Consider the following 14,461-nt stretch of genomic DNA (forward strand, 5'->3'; position numbering starts at 1 on the left):
CTTCTTGAAATATCAACAGTTGAACTGGTGGATGAAGTCCTAAAACCCCATTTTTCTTCTCACAAGGTCTGCAGAGACTTGGCTTTCGTGAACATTTCCGCTATACTAATTCCTGTTGGGATTGTTTGGGATAAAGTTACATTTGATATATACGGCCCGATAGAGGTCATTCAAATACATTATGGGCCTGATTACAACTTTGGAGGAGGGTGTTAATCCATCCCAAATGTGACGGATATACCACCTGCCGTATTACGAGTCCATTATATTATATGGACCTCGTAATATCCGTCACATTTGGGATGGATTAACACCCTCCTCCAAAGTTGTAATCAGGCCCTATGTGTTTAAACTTTCAATGAACAATGTAATAATACCCAGAGTTGTTTCTGATAAGTAGGATGTGAAAACAGTTGATTCTATCATGACTGAATTGCAGTATTATACTGTATTTGAAAGTGAAGATGTTAAGCAATCTAAAGAGAATTATGGTGATATGTTTTGCTATAATTATTATGGGCACCATTTCATTCACAGAGCAAGTACCCCAAAGACTATTTTTAATTACACACAATGGTAACATTGTCCAACTCCACCACATGGGAGTTCTAAAACATACTCTGAAAAGTTTGCATATTTTTCTGGGCACAATATAAAAAAAAATCTGAGTCATATTATTTTAAATTACCATCAATGGAAAATGTATAATGTTGACAGATACGAAATTCATTTGTTTGGATTCCTTTGTTTCCTGGTTGGCCATAGAAGGCTATGAAAATTGGCTGCAGTCGATTGACTTAAAGAGTGTGTGGCGAACTAGAAATTGGCAATTAAAGGGGAAGGAAGCTTTGTATAGAGCATGCCTGATACCTGTTCAAATTATATTTTTAAATGAAACTGTACAATAAACTAGTTGTTTAGGCTTAGACATTGAAGGCAGGTCGCGTTCCCTGGCAACACGTTAGCAAAAGGGACATATTTTCTACATTTAATTTAACACGACAACAACAACTAATGGCTAAGAAAGAAGCGACTTATGCATGACGCTAAACATAGAAAAGTTAGAAAAGTTGCATTAATCTGCCTATTTCCACACTCCAATTTACGTCTTGCTTAAAACATATTCCAGTGGGCAGATATGAAAGGCTGGGAGATAGTTACATCCATGAGGTGTGTGAGCTGCCCTTCTCGTACAAATGTCTCAGTGGCATGAAAGAGGTCTTTCTTAACGGTAGTGAATGCAAGACTTCTGTCAGCCATTCGATGGTTTGCAAACAGCTGTCCTTGCATGGGACGTATGACGCTTTGGCAGCAAACTTGGCTAGACCTGCGTTCCAGGTGCTTTTATATGGCAGCTATGTTCTCCTCAATAATGAAAACTGTTGTGGGATGTGAGCTGGAATAGTTTATGTTGTTTCAATTTCTAAGATTGTTACATGCTGAGGGAACGTACTTTTTCCTTCCACAAGACAAAGAGAAGTAGCTGAGATTTGACCCCATATTGCTACTTCTAATGTCAATTTTGACAGGTTGAGCAGACTCAAAGATTTATTGTTCCAAAAACATGTGGTGCTCACATATGCATGAAAGACCTACGCACTTCAGGTGGCAAGGTCATCAGCAGAGATACAGTCCCTTTTAAGTACAAACTTTCCGAGACACTTTGGTGAGCTCGTGGGACGAATATTTAATGCTTCCAGTAGTACTGGAATCACAAATTTCTTTAAGGCTGTTGGTTCTGGTTTCATTCACACCTTCTCCTCTATATTCGGTTTAAAACCATCAGCCATCCACTCAATATTCTCTAGTATTTTCGGGGGATTTCCAATAACTTTGGCTATAATAGGTGGCATTTTGCTATTGCCAATTTTTCTGCGCAATGGCTGTCCCACCGCAACAAGAAGGGATAAAAGCACTCCCACCAGCGCAGCTGTGTCATGAACACATGATGCAGTACTTCGGAGCAACACTCCTGGAGCAATTGGAGTGTGACTGGTCTCTGTCATTCAGACTGGTTTGGCATTGTGTGCAGCCTGTGTTTCGGTGCCTCTGGTGCTCGTTCAAACATACACTGAAAGTTTGTCTTTCTACACAACGCTTACTTTCATTGGACGCTGATCTGTTGATGTTCTCGCTGAAGGCTCATTAACTGACATGAGTGTTGAGGATGCATTTGCTGCGGGAAGCTGCTTATGAGTTGCCCTCCATGGAGGATGCAGCTCTGAACTCATTATTGGGCACTCCACGGAATGCTGCTGCCTTGGCTGACGCTCAGGCTTTGGAACACAAATGCTCCTTGGTTCTTCTTGGCGATGAGTTTACTACTTTACCACCTGCCTTAGTGGAAGATTTCTTGTCTTCAATTATCCCGGATTTGATTGGCAACTTCCAAAATTACTCTGACTCTTGAAATTTGGCCTTTTTTACGCCACAGTTAACATTTTAGAATTGTCTTTTTATATATGCTCAAGTGTCTTTTAACTTGTCATTATTGACATTCTTATGTATAAATTAGGTTAAATTTGATTAGCTTTATAAATAATTAGGCTTTGAACCGGCAAGGAGAGGGTGTTGTGTAGCCATTTTAGTTATAGCTCCATGCACGTTATTTTAGCACTATGTGCTTTTCTCAAGGGTGCAGTAAGATAGGTTGCCAGTAAACGTGGTAACGCTTTGTCTCTGGTATTCATAGAAACATACACATCCTTATGTAGGGACATTTTCTTAAAACATCAGCTGCTTTATTATGAAAACACTTCTCTGCCCCATACACGTTAAAGGGTGATTCCAGCCAGATGATTATGACTGTATGCTGATTGCTAAACGCATCGCTACAGCTGCTTATGCAGACTTCAGGCCTCTTGCTAGAACTAGAGCTTAACATGCTGTGCTCTAATATAGCCTAGGTAGGAATTAGTTTACTGACTCTAGTGACAATATGATAGCGTTATTTTTATGCCTTACTCTCCTTGTCACAATTTTAATTCATGCTTCATCGTCCTGGTTATTGCAGTACATTCTTTAGTATCTAAGATGCAGTTGCTTCATTAAAAATCTTATTGAAACATATACTGCCTCTGATTGTCCTTGTATACGTGAGACTAATGTAACTGGGAGAAACTGATGCGATCTGAGTGACAACCATTTCCCTGAAGAGTCAATTATGTCATGCGCTCAGCTGCCCAATCACCCCTGCTGCTCCAGGGTGAAGATGAGGCACTGCTAGTTAGCTGGAGCAAGACCCGAATTAGGCCAACAGGTGTCACCTGTAGAGGGTTCAGACTCAGTCCCCCACACCGCAGGCGATTCTGCTGTTCAAATCCAGTAGTCTCATTAGAATAATGAGAGCATACGCGACACCGCTGGAGCACAGCTTAAGATGATGGTGTGGTCAAGCATACTGCCTTCAGGGTTTAGGCCCAGTACTCTTTGGAGACAACTTCAGGCCATGTCCAGGCCTATTTTTTAGAACACCAAGGTGCCTGTTATGCTGACAGTCAAGAGATTCGCTCAAACAAATTGTATCTAAGCAAATGGATGTCTTGGTTCATAACACAAACAAAATACATTGATATTGTATGAAGACTAAAGGTTAGTATCACATTCAGCAACTAGGTGACCTCCCATCCATTATATATTGAAATAAAGATTCTATGGTTTCATTTTGTTTTACAGCTATACCTACAAATATCAACTGCAGCTGTAAATCTTTTGTTGGCATGTTTTATGAAGCCACCTGTGCTGCCTTGTGTGATGCCATAGGTACTGTTGCTTCTATGACATAATATCGACATCAAAAATATTGTGATATAAAAATATCTCAGTAAAAATATCATGGTTCTCTAAACAAGTTTACATATTTACAGTGCAAACTGCAAACATTTTGTCTCAAAATTGTCTCAAAATACTGTGGTAGTAAATATTGAGATTACATAGGTGAATGCATATTTAAAAATATCGAAATGGTTATTTTTCATACGGTATGATAGGGCAACCTCACTGTATAATACACTTACCAACCCCGTTAGGACCCTTGTATTTCTCCTGTCAAACACCCACATCAATCCTGGGTAGCTGTGTCACTGAGCAGCTAAGCTTACACAGAGGAACAAGTGTTAAGCATTTAAACAGCACCAAAACAACTGAAAAAGAAATCAACACAACACTCAAGAATGTACACCGCCAATTTACAAAAATAGACTGTATTTTTATGGGAATTTAGACAATAGAACAAAAACTTTCAGAGATTTAGATTTTACAAGGAATAATAAATGAAAACAATTTCACTTACCACAAACAAGCCTGAGCAAAGTGAACAAATTGGAGCTTTAGAAACTTTTTCAAAGCAAAGTTGGGTAATTGTCAATGCAGTGAATTACAAGGACGTTGGGCGACCAACTCCGGCAGGGACCTAATCAGGGGACCTGCAAAGTCCTCAAAAACGGTTATCTTCACAGGAGAATTAGTCTTTCAACAGTTCCAGGCACTTTGCAAATGATTCTTATGGAGTGGTCCTGATGCAAAGGATGAAGAATGCCGAAGATACTGTAAGGATGCTGTAGATGCGATGCAGTAGACGGGGGTCTTCCTACAAGGATTCCTCGGTCCACAAAGATGGTGAGGGGGTCCTATTTGCTGGATCGACATCCCACAAAGTCCAGTTGCCCCTTGTCACAGCCCAATCCTTCCTGAGTAAAAACTCACCTTCTGAGGGTTCCAACAACTCTCCAACAGCACTCTCAAGTTCAGCGAACTCAGGAGCAACCCTGTGCATCGGGTCTTGGTCCTCAGTGTGGCCCGTCAGAGGTGGTGGAGACTTGAAAACTTTGGCCCACCAACTTCCCCCATCAGGCTTCTTTAACTGTTGTGTCCCTGTGCTGTGAACAGGAGGTCCATTAGCTGCCCCTTGCAGACTGGGCTCTGGAGTCAACTCCTTCTTTGAGGCGGATACAGCAGGCACAATCTTTTCTTCTCCAGCCATCAGGTGCAACAGGTGCAATCCTCATCTGTGCAGCCTCTCTTTGCTGGTTGCTCAGTGCAGCAGGGCAGTCCTTCTTTGGTTTTTCTTCCAAAACGGTCAAGATGTGAGATTTAGATGCCGGGTGCCCCCTCTTACTCTCAGAGAAAGCCTTCAGGGCAGGAAGTGGTTCGTAGCCAATGGGCTACAACATTCCCTCCCACTTAGTGACCACTTCCGGTGGAGTGTGGCATCTAGATATCTTAGGATACACCATTCTGGCCACTTCCAAGATGGCGAGACACGTCTCTTGGTGTGCAGACCTCCCAAGCCTACTCCCGGGGTGTGACTACCTTAGGGCTACACGCCCCTAAGGAAATCATTTTGGTAAATGATTTCCTCTCTCTGCCTCCTGTGCCAGCCTGTCTACCTGAACAATGGGGTGGCACTCGCCACGGTGTCCCACATCTGCGCTTCAAAGGTGGCTTCACATTTGAAGCCTGCCTTTGGGCCTAACACCTAAGTGGCTTCCTGCAGAAGGGAAGTGGCACTTCTCTGGCCTGCAATTCCTCATTGTTTTCCTTCCTGAGGGTTGTTAGCTTGTCTCTCCAGTAAGGGAGTAGGCTGATTCGTAGAGCAGGTTCTATGTGTGTCCGGGAAGGCACAAGAGTTTTATAGGCAAGATAGTGACAACTTAGCTAAAGCTGCACAGTAACATTAATTATATTAATTTTGACTTGAGATACAGGCCGGGCTTAATGTGATGCAAGTTGTTTGATACCTTGGGTGCCTCCTTTGGTCACACCATTCCAGAGTTAGCACAGCTCAGGGTTTCAGCATGTAACCCTGTACTTGCCAATTGGGTGACCAAGTCTTTCCACAATAAAATGGCTGTTTTGTGTGTTTTATTGTCAGGACATGTAAAGTACATATCCTGGCGGTGTCATATGTAGAACCCTGCCGTTAGGGCTCGGTAGGCTTGCCAGAGGAGTGACTTACACACATGTCCAGGGGAAATGGTGCCTTTGCAATTGCTTACAATGGCAAAGTCAGGCTAGCAGTGCATGACTGCGCTACCAGTTTGCAGTAGCAGACTGGGGGACTTCCCATTGGGTATAGCCAATTCGACATACACTTCTAGGGTCAGGGGACTGGAACTGAGGTCTAGTTAGCCTGCATCAGTCAAAAAAAGAGGCATTTCCTTACCATATTGGATACATATATATATTGGATATATATATATATATCTATGAATATATATATATATATATATATATATATTCACTGAAAAAAAACAAAGGTTACAGGCATGTTATTGTTAGGTTCATGTTTTACACACACAAAACCATAGAAATTATGCAGTTATAATTATACTTATACTTATGTTAAGAAACTATAACATGTGACCTAAAGTTACTTAATGACACGAATTATAGTTTCTTCAGATAATTATACCGATAAGTAAAACTATCACTGATAAATTAGTTTGTTTTTGTGTGTTTAAAACATTAACTTAACTATAAAAACCCTGTAACCTTGTAACATAAAGTAATATATAATTTCCGTACATTAATACAAGCACCAACACGGCTTCCCGCGTGCACCCAGGCACATGCTGCACATGGTCTTTGGCCATGCAGGGCGGCGGATTGCCTTTTGAGTGGATGTATTTTTTTTTATTGGCCTACAGATTGAGGGATCCATTGCAGTCTTACACTGGGGTCTGCGCTGAGTCAAAAATAAAAATATTTGGTCATTTTTTTGCCCATGTGTCCTGTGGCATCAGGATACCTCTATCCTAACCCCTTATGTGTGTTTTTATTCTTATATCCTCCCTGAGGCCCAGCCGAGAAACAAAATGGTGGCTGCAACTTTCCTTTCAGGTTGTGGCCAGTCAACCACAGTCTTGCTTTTTGCCCCCTGATCCACAGATGCCCCCCCGAGTGGATTCGCGAACGATTTGCGTTACTATACATACAAATATTTCTTTGTTTTATAACTTCAAAACTACTTAACAGATTTACAATAAAAAACAACAAACACTCTTTCTGGACCAGGATACAGCTTTCTGCTAAATTTGTTGTAATTCTGTTCAGTGGTTAGAACTGTAGTGTAGTCTAAATACTGCAAAATCGCCTTAGACATTGCATGGGGAAAAAGTGTTTTGGGACCCCTGTTTTTCTCTGCCCTACTTAACAAATCACCCTGAAAATTTGCAAACAACAGCTAGAATGAGTGGCAAACTACTTTTGAAAACTTCGTGAGGATTTGTCAAACGACGCCAAAGTTATTAGCAAAACAATAAATGTTTAATCTAGGGAAAAGTTGGTCCTAAGTATAACCTACTGTGAGGAAGGGGCTGGACTTTGGAGGGAACAACGTAAGTGACAGTAAGGAAAGTGAATGAGAAGGGATCATATTTACTATTCCCACTTGAATCCAAGCAACAGCTGGTAAAGTTTTAGGCTTTGCAAGGATACGATTTACTATTTCCATTTCAATATAAGTGACAGTATGGAATGCATTTGACTTTGGAGGGGTCAGGTTTACTATTCTCACTCCAGCATAAGCAACATTGGTGAATGTATTGGGCTTTGGAGGGGTCAGGTTTACTATTTCCAATCCAACCTAAGCAACTGTAGGGAAAGCGCTGGACTTTGGAGGGACAAGATTTACTATTCCCACTACAATTTAAGCAGTAATAGGGAATTGGTTAGATTTTAGAGGGTCAGATGTACTTTTCCTACTCCAATCCGAGCAACCTTGGTGAAAGTATTGGACTATGGAGAGGTAGGGAAAGTTTTGAACTTTGAAGGGTTGGGATTTACTATTTCCACTCCAACCTAAGCAATAGTGTGGAAAGCACTGGATGTTGGAGGGGTGGGAATTACAATTCCCATTCCAACCTGAGCAATAGTGGGGAAAGTGTTGGACTCTGGAGAGGTCTGATATAAGATTCACTATCTAATTCTAACTAACAGTAGGGAAAGCGGACTTGGGGAAGGGGAGGCATATTTACTAATGCTACTCCAACCTAAGCAACATTAGTGAAAGTATAACAACATAGAGAAAGCAATGGGTTTTGGAGGGTCATATTTACTATTCCTATTTCAATCTAAGCAACAGTAGGGAAAGCGCTGGACTTTGGAGGGGCCAGATTTACTATTCCCACTACAATTTAAGCAACAGTAAGGAATGTGTTGGACTTGAGAGGGTAGGGTTTACTATTTCCACTCCAGTATAAGCAACTTTATTGAAAGTGTTGGATTTTGGAGATGTCAGATTCAATATTTCCACAGCAAACTAAGCAACAATAGGAACAAAGTTGGAAAAAATATATAAACATGATACAATTTTTTTTTTAATCACATTAAAAGTAAATAGAGAAAATATTAAATAAAATATGCCTAAAATGCACCAATTTCCATAAACAACCAAATGTTTGTACCATTTACTTAAGCAAATTACTAATACTTATTAAAAAGTACCAATTTAAACATAATTTACCAAATAAAACACTAATAACATTTCTAGTGAAAATGTCCTACTAACCTTAAAAGCGGTTCCTATGAAAGATAGAAATGTCCGTCTGCGTGAAGGACATTTCTAAATTTGGTTGTCAGGGCTTCTCCAATGGTGATGGAGTAAAATACTCCATCGTCCTGGCGAAGGACAGCCAGGCATCCAAAGTATAAATCTAGCCCTAAGATGTTGCTCGTCTGCCATGCCTTCACAGTCCTAGTGGGATGGAGGACAGTCCACCTAACCTTAAATGACCATCTTCGCCATGAATGACTGTTAACAGTTGAAAGAAATTGCAGAGGGAACCTGTAAAATCTATAGAGCATGAGAGTCCACTTTATTGGAGGCCTCTGCAAATATCATCATGTGTTTGAGGCCCGGCAAATTCACTGCAGTATCAGCTTAGACAGTGCATACACTTTTAGGCCCCTTGTTTTCTACAATGAGATTACCACTGAACTGGCTAGGCTGCCGGCAAGTGTAGATAATGTATGTTGGTAAAGGTTAGAGTAGAGGTGCTATGGTATTGGTAAGGATAGAACTACCAGTGTATAGGTTGAGATAGAGGTAGTAGGGTGCAGAAAACAGTTGAGGAAAGGCTTAAAGAAAACATTTGAAGGAGAATGGGGTACATGAACAGTGATAAAGAAAGAAAAGAGTAGACTGAGAGATGGGATAAGGAGATGGAAGCAGGAGGGCACAAAGTGTGGGTTTCCACAGTAGAAAGAAACAAGATGTGTTTATGATCCTTAAAAAAACATATTTCTATTATTTATGCGACATTAAGGGCATAAACTGGAATGGCATGGACTTCCTGATAATACCATTTGTTTGGGGAAATTGTAGAAAACAGATACCTCTGGTAATTGTTCTCTAGAACAGTCTGCCTTTAATGTGTTTTTGCAGAATAACCGGATCAATGCTGTGCAATTATGACACCAATCCAGGAGGTGGTCTGTTAGACTATTTTGGTTTAAATATGAAGGTAGACTTGGAATATAGAAGATCCTAACCTCAATTCCTTTCGGGTCCTAAATATTCTAATACCGAAAGGTAGACACAATACATTTAGTGGTGGATGAGATATTCGCCTCAATTATGTTATCACCAAGCTTTCTACAGATGTGCTTCTTTGAAGGTCAACGGGTGGTAATGAACATGATGGTTTTATTTAAAGTATGTTTAAAATGTCCAAAGCTGTTGCATTATGACTTCTTAACTTTTTTTTCTAAACACAATGCATGATTAATTTTATAATTAACGTTGTATTTATAGTTTTTAGAAATATTGAAGAACAAAATAAACTAATTTAGTAGGACCCAAACTGAGTGCTAGAGGTTTGGTAAATCAGAAATTGAACCCTCACATCATCATAAATTTCAGGGTGTTACCTTCCAATGGACAGTGATGGAGGGGTTTTCCTTGCCAGGATGCTTACAACCTACCCTCTCTTGAATGGTCTGGCTCAGTTTGTCTCTGCTTTTTGTAGCCTATTAGCCATTTTAATACACATTATTTTTGATAGTGTGAATGACAGTTGTGCAACATTTATTCGATGAAAACAGAGAATCCATCTTTGCCTTCAGCTTTTTCAAAATATTCTACCCACCCCACTTAAATAATTGACAATGCATATCTAGCAGCAGCAGATCATTTCAGTGAAAATGTATAGCACTTTAAAAAATGTAACTCACTGTAACCCACTGGGAATATTATAGCCTTAGAACCCGCTGTAGGGGGCTCTACCGGCCATTAAAGGCCCACTCCCGTGTTAAAGGCCCGAGCCGAAGGCCACTCGAGGGCAGAATGTTCTATCAAATAAAACAAATTCCTCACAACGCTCCAGAGGATTAAAATCTCTTCAGGCTCCGTGAGGCTTTGTTCACAGCTGTTGCTGTGAACAAAGAGAACGTTGCAATGCTGACGCTCCGGGCTTTTATCAGCCAGTAGAAGCCCGGAGCACTCCATTGTCTGCAATGGGGTACCCAACATTCCAAAGTTCTAATTCCAATTTCATGATTTTTGGGAATAACATGCAAAAATCAATGTTGCTGCTCCGATTTCCACATTTTTGTCTGGTTTTGTTTGTAGTACATTTAAGTAGGGAATATCTTGATATGTTAATATGGTGGCCAAAATGTCAAGGACCAAAATATCAAATGGTAAGTGCATTTAAGGAAATATATATTTACTATTAAATCCACATCCATGTACCTTGTTGATATGTATATCTTCAATGTGCATAGATATGGAGTTAGTATTGAAAATCTATGCATGCTTACCTCTCAATATTTTTATCCATCATAATTTTGCTATGATATTAAGGTACCACTATACATCCTACTCTATATCCCGGAACTACACTTCCTGGCTTTTCATCCAGTGATTTTGGCTGCCTTCAGAACATCTCCTAATCCAGGAGCCTTCGTTTATAAAATAAATGTGTGATGGATGTTGAAATCTAACTGATGGTTTTCAGAGCCAATGGTATGCACTGCAATGAAAAAACACACACCTTGAAGGACAATCAATGATGGTGGATCAATGGAAGTTCATGAGGTCAAGCAATGTGATTATGTCTGCTAAGTATTTGATTGTTTGCGCCAGTACACTAAATACAAAACTAATGCCTCTGGGTTTGAAGATGATTCAAATACTAATTAGATGGAGAGTAAAAGTAAATTAAAGAATGGTTGTTGCAAAAGTTTCAGTCCCAAGTTCATAAAAGTTGTATTACTAAAACAAATTGTCCTTCTGGTCTGCAGCACAGTAGAAAATAGTTCAATCACACATACTGCCGATAGGTGCCTTTTTATAAAACATCTTTTCTAAGTTAAGGCAAAAGGAGTAAGAATTAATATGTACATTTTCATTGAGGAATGGAATTTGGAAGCAAATCTTAATAATGGGCTGAACACCTCCAAAAAGCGCTTTGTGAGGCATTTGGTAAATGGTAATTTGGTGTGTTTGTCTTCCACTGGACTAATTTCTTCATTTTCTTTACCCACCATAGTTTTGAACTGTGCTTAACTGAAGTGCAGACCCTGAGCAGTGACATTTCTCACAGTGAGCTGGGCCGATTGATTAGGTCAAATATTTACAATGAAATGCTTTAAATAAAACTATATACGTCAAAAATAAGAACGTTATTAAATGAATGTTAGTTTATTTTCAGCAGCATGATGTATTTTGTGTTCTGCTCTTCTAGTCTTCTTTGACCAGTGGATTGTTTTAATTCAGGATGTGGACGAAGAAATTGAGGCTGAGTACAACATTTTACATTCGCTTCCCAATCATCCGAATGTTGTTAAGTTTTATGGAATGTTTTACAAAGCAGATCAATTTGTGGGAGGACAGCTTTGGCTCGTTCTAGAGGTAAGCTTTTCCCGTAGTAATAAAATGAGTGTGGTGTCAATGTGACTACTAAAATCTGTGCTTCCTTCACCAGGGCAGAACCAAGGGCCGTTGATGAAAATGCATGCGCTCCAAGTACAAATACATTTTTCCATCAACTGCGTCTTGGATGCATTTTTGACTTGACGTTAAACCGGAGAGACACAATAATTTGACAATAGAGTGTGACTTTTTCTCCAAATCAGCTTCTCTTACATTCCGCATTGAACTCTAACTTCCCTATGTAAGAAATTGCAGTTTTACAACTGATACTGAGAGACTCCCTCTATCTAGAATTCTTTGTGTGTGGGTCAACGGGGACCTTAGCGTTTGCAGGACATTATTTTTTGATCAAGCAAGAGGAGATGGTGGCCATTTCTCTACTGCAAACAATGGCTGCGACCTGCTTCCTTTGAGACTACTCCCTCAAGAGTAGGTAGCAGTCTGGCTGCGAATGACACTCAGCTTTGACACTCCCCTTCATTCGCTACTCCACCCTCACACGCTATAACAGCTGCAGCCCTGGCCTGGAAAAGGCTAGCAACTCACTTCTTCAACTTACCCTTCTGCCGACATCCTCTTTTTCTATGGCGTTGACAGACCACTCTCTCTTCCGTCACACTATCTATCTGATAATCCACGTGCCCTGAAGTCTCCTGGAGATACCAGGGTAGCACTATACAAATGAAAATCTTTCATCACATGACTTGGAGTTAATATCATAATGATAGCAATTTTAGAAACAGGACAAGAAGATGCCCTTTTACAAATGGCTCTTTGAGGGCAGTGGTGTGGAAAGGTGTATGGTCTGAAGAGGCAATAAATTCAATATGTGGGTCCCTTATAATTGAGCAAAACCATCTACCGTAAACATCAATGCATATTGTAGTAGCACTGAACAAATCAGCACAGACATCTATCTCACCTGTGTGTCTTCAGTATGCCCTGATAGCACTATGATTGTGGTAGTGCTGCCAATTTTCATTTTCCTGTTCTGTTTTCATTTAAGCATTAAAATATTGATCATGTTTAATTAAACTCTGTTTATTTGAACCACTAGTTCAATTTTCACTGAGGGAATATCCTGATATGATGTTGTTTTGCTTTTATTAAAACTTGTAAGAGGAGCTTAACCTGTTCCTAATGCTTCCAGTGTTGGAGCCAGGAGGAAGCATATTGTACTTACTTATGTATGTAGAATTCTCAGTATGCGGAGCATGCCGAGAATTCCATTGTGGAGTGCGCTACCTGCTGTGGGGTTCTGGGGACTGTCAGTTACCCTGAGGCTGGTGTGGGAGCTCCGTTGCTTTATCTGTGTTCCTGTGTGCCAATAAAGATACTGTTCAACATCAAGTTCTGACGGCATCTTCTTCATAATATTGGTGACAATTTGCAGCACTTAGGTTTAAGGGAGGACACGGAAAATATTGGAGAATTAAAGAATCCAGAGTTAAAGAGAACATGACTTCCTTTGGTCAGAAGAGAGGAGAAGCAGAAATTTCAGTTTTTATTACAAGCGATTGCCAGTGAGCCAAGCGCTCGGTGTATCATAATTTTTATTGACTTAAACTTTTGTTACTGGTTGCCAGCCACAAGCGGCTCCCTGCGTATAACCTCAGGCCCTGCAGGAACTCACAGATGGCCAACCACGCGGTAAGGCTTATATGTGCGTAGTCTCGCTCTCCTGAAGCTTCACGTGGAGGAAGCCCACTGCCCTCATTGTCTGAGTGTGCAAAGCCCTCCATACTCCACGAGTGAAGCATTGTTCAGCACACTGCCGAAGAGGAAAGAGCTCACCGTTTCAGTGCAGGCAGCTCTCAGGGCTCCAGGATGTCTGTGCTGCATTGCTTTCAGCAAGCTGGTGCCACTGAACTTTCCCCCTCTCGTAGCCATGCCCATGGAAGAGGACAAACTAAGGGCGGACTGCCTGTCACCAGCATGGTCAGCAAAAAACGTAAAAGGTGGTACAATAAAGGAAGGTCTACCAGCCATCAGCAGGGACAATAAAACAAAGACAGGTCTAGAACAAATCACTACAAAGGCAAGGAAAGTGACAAATAGCAAAAAGAAGTTACAAACAAGGTTCAAAAATGCACGTACGTTGTTTATTATTTGGAATACAGTAAGTTCATACCATGGGAACATGTAGTTGCCAAAGGATTATACGACCACCTTTATTCTTAACTCAAGCAGGCATTCCACCTATTCCCTGGGTGGAAAGTAAGTGGACATATTCGAAATTAATGTATAAGCATTTGATGGCCAGGGTTTTAGATCTGCTGGAAAGAAAGAGATCCTTCTCAGTGCCTAGGGCCAAGAAGGTCAGCATGTCTTTAAATACTTACCAGCCATGTTGGAACAGGATGGTCAACAGATGGAAGGTATGCAAGGAAGCAAAGATAAGGCTGGAGAGAAAGTTTGTGAAAGACACTAATGTGGGTATGACAAGGTACTAATTTTATATGCAGCCACAAAAATAATAGGCAAAAGTGTGGATGAATTTGTTTCCAGACTACATTAACTATGCATGAAGTGCCAGTTTGGAACAATGACACACAAATTGATACGTGACCAAGTGATTGTTCAATG

At 40.5% G+C, this 14,461-nt stretch overlaps 1 protein-coding gene across 1 annotated transcript in view; it reads left to right on the plus strand.

Moving 5' to 3' along the window:
• Positions 1-14,461, plus strand: part of LOC138283606 (myosin-IIIb-like) — a 359,929-nt gene that overhangs the window by 21,419 nt on the left and 324,049 nt on the right. The window contains exon 2 of the mRNA XM_069221544.1: positions 11,720-11,854. Coding sequence (XP_069077645.1) covers positions 11,720-11,854 — 135 coding nt within the window. The remainder of the gene's footprint in view (positions 1-11,719; positions 11,855-14,461) is intronic.

The sequence above is a fragment of the Pleurodeles waltl genome, chromosome 3_1, assembly GCF_031143425.1.
Source record: "Pleurodeles waltl isolate 20211129_DDA chromosome 3_1, aPleWal1.hap1.20221129, whole genome shotgun sequence".
Lineage (NCBI taxonomy): Eukaryota > Metazoa > Chordata > Amphibia > Caudata > Salamandridae > Pleurodeles > Pleurodeles waltl.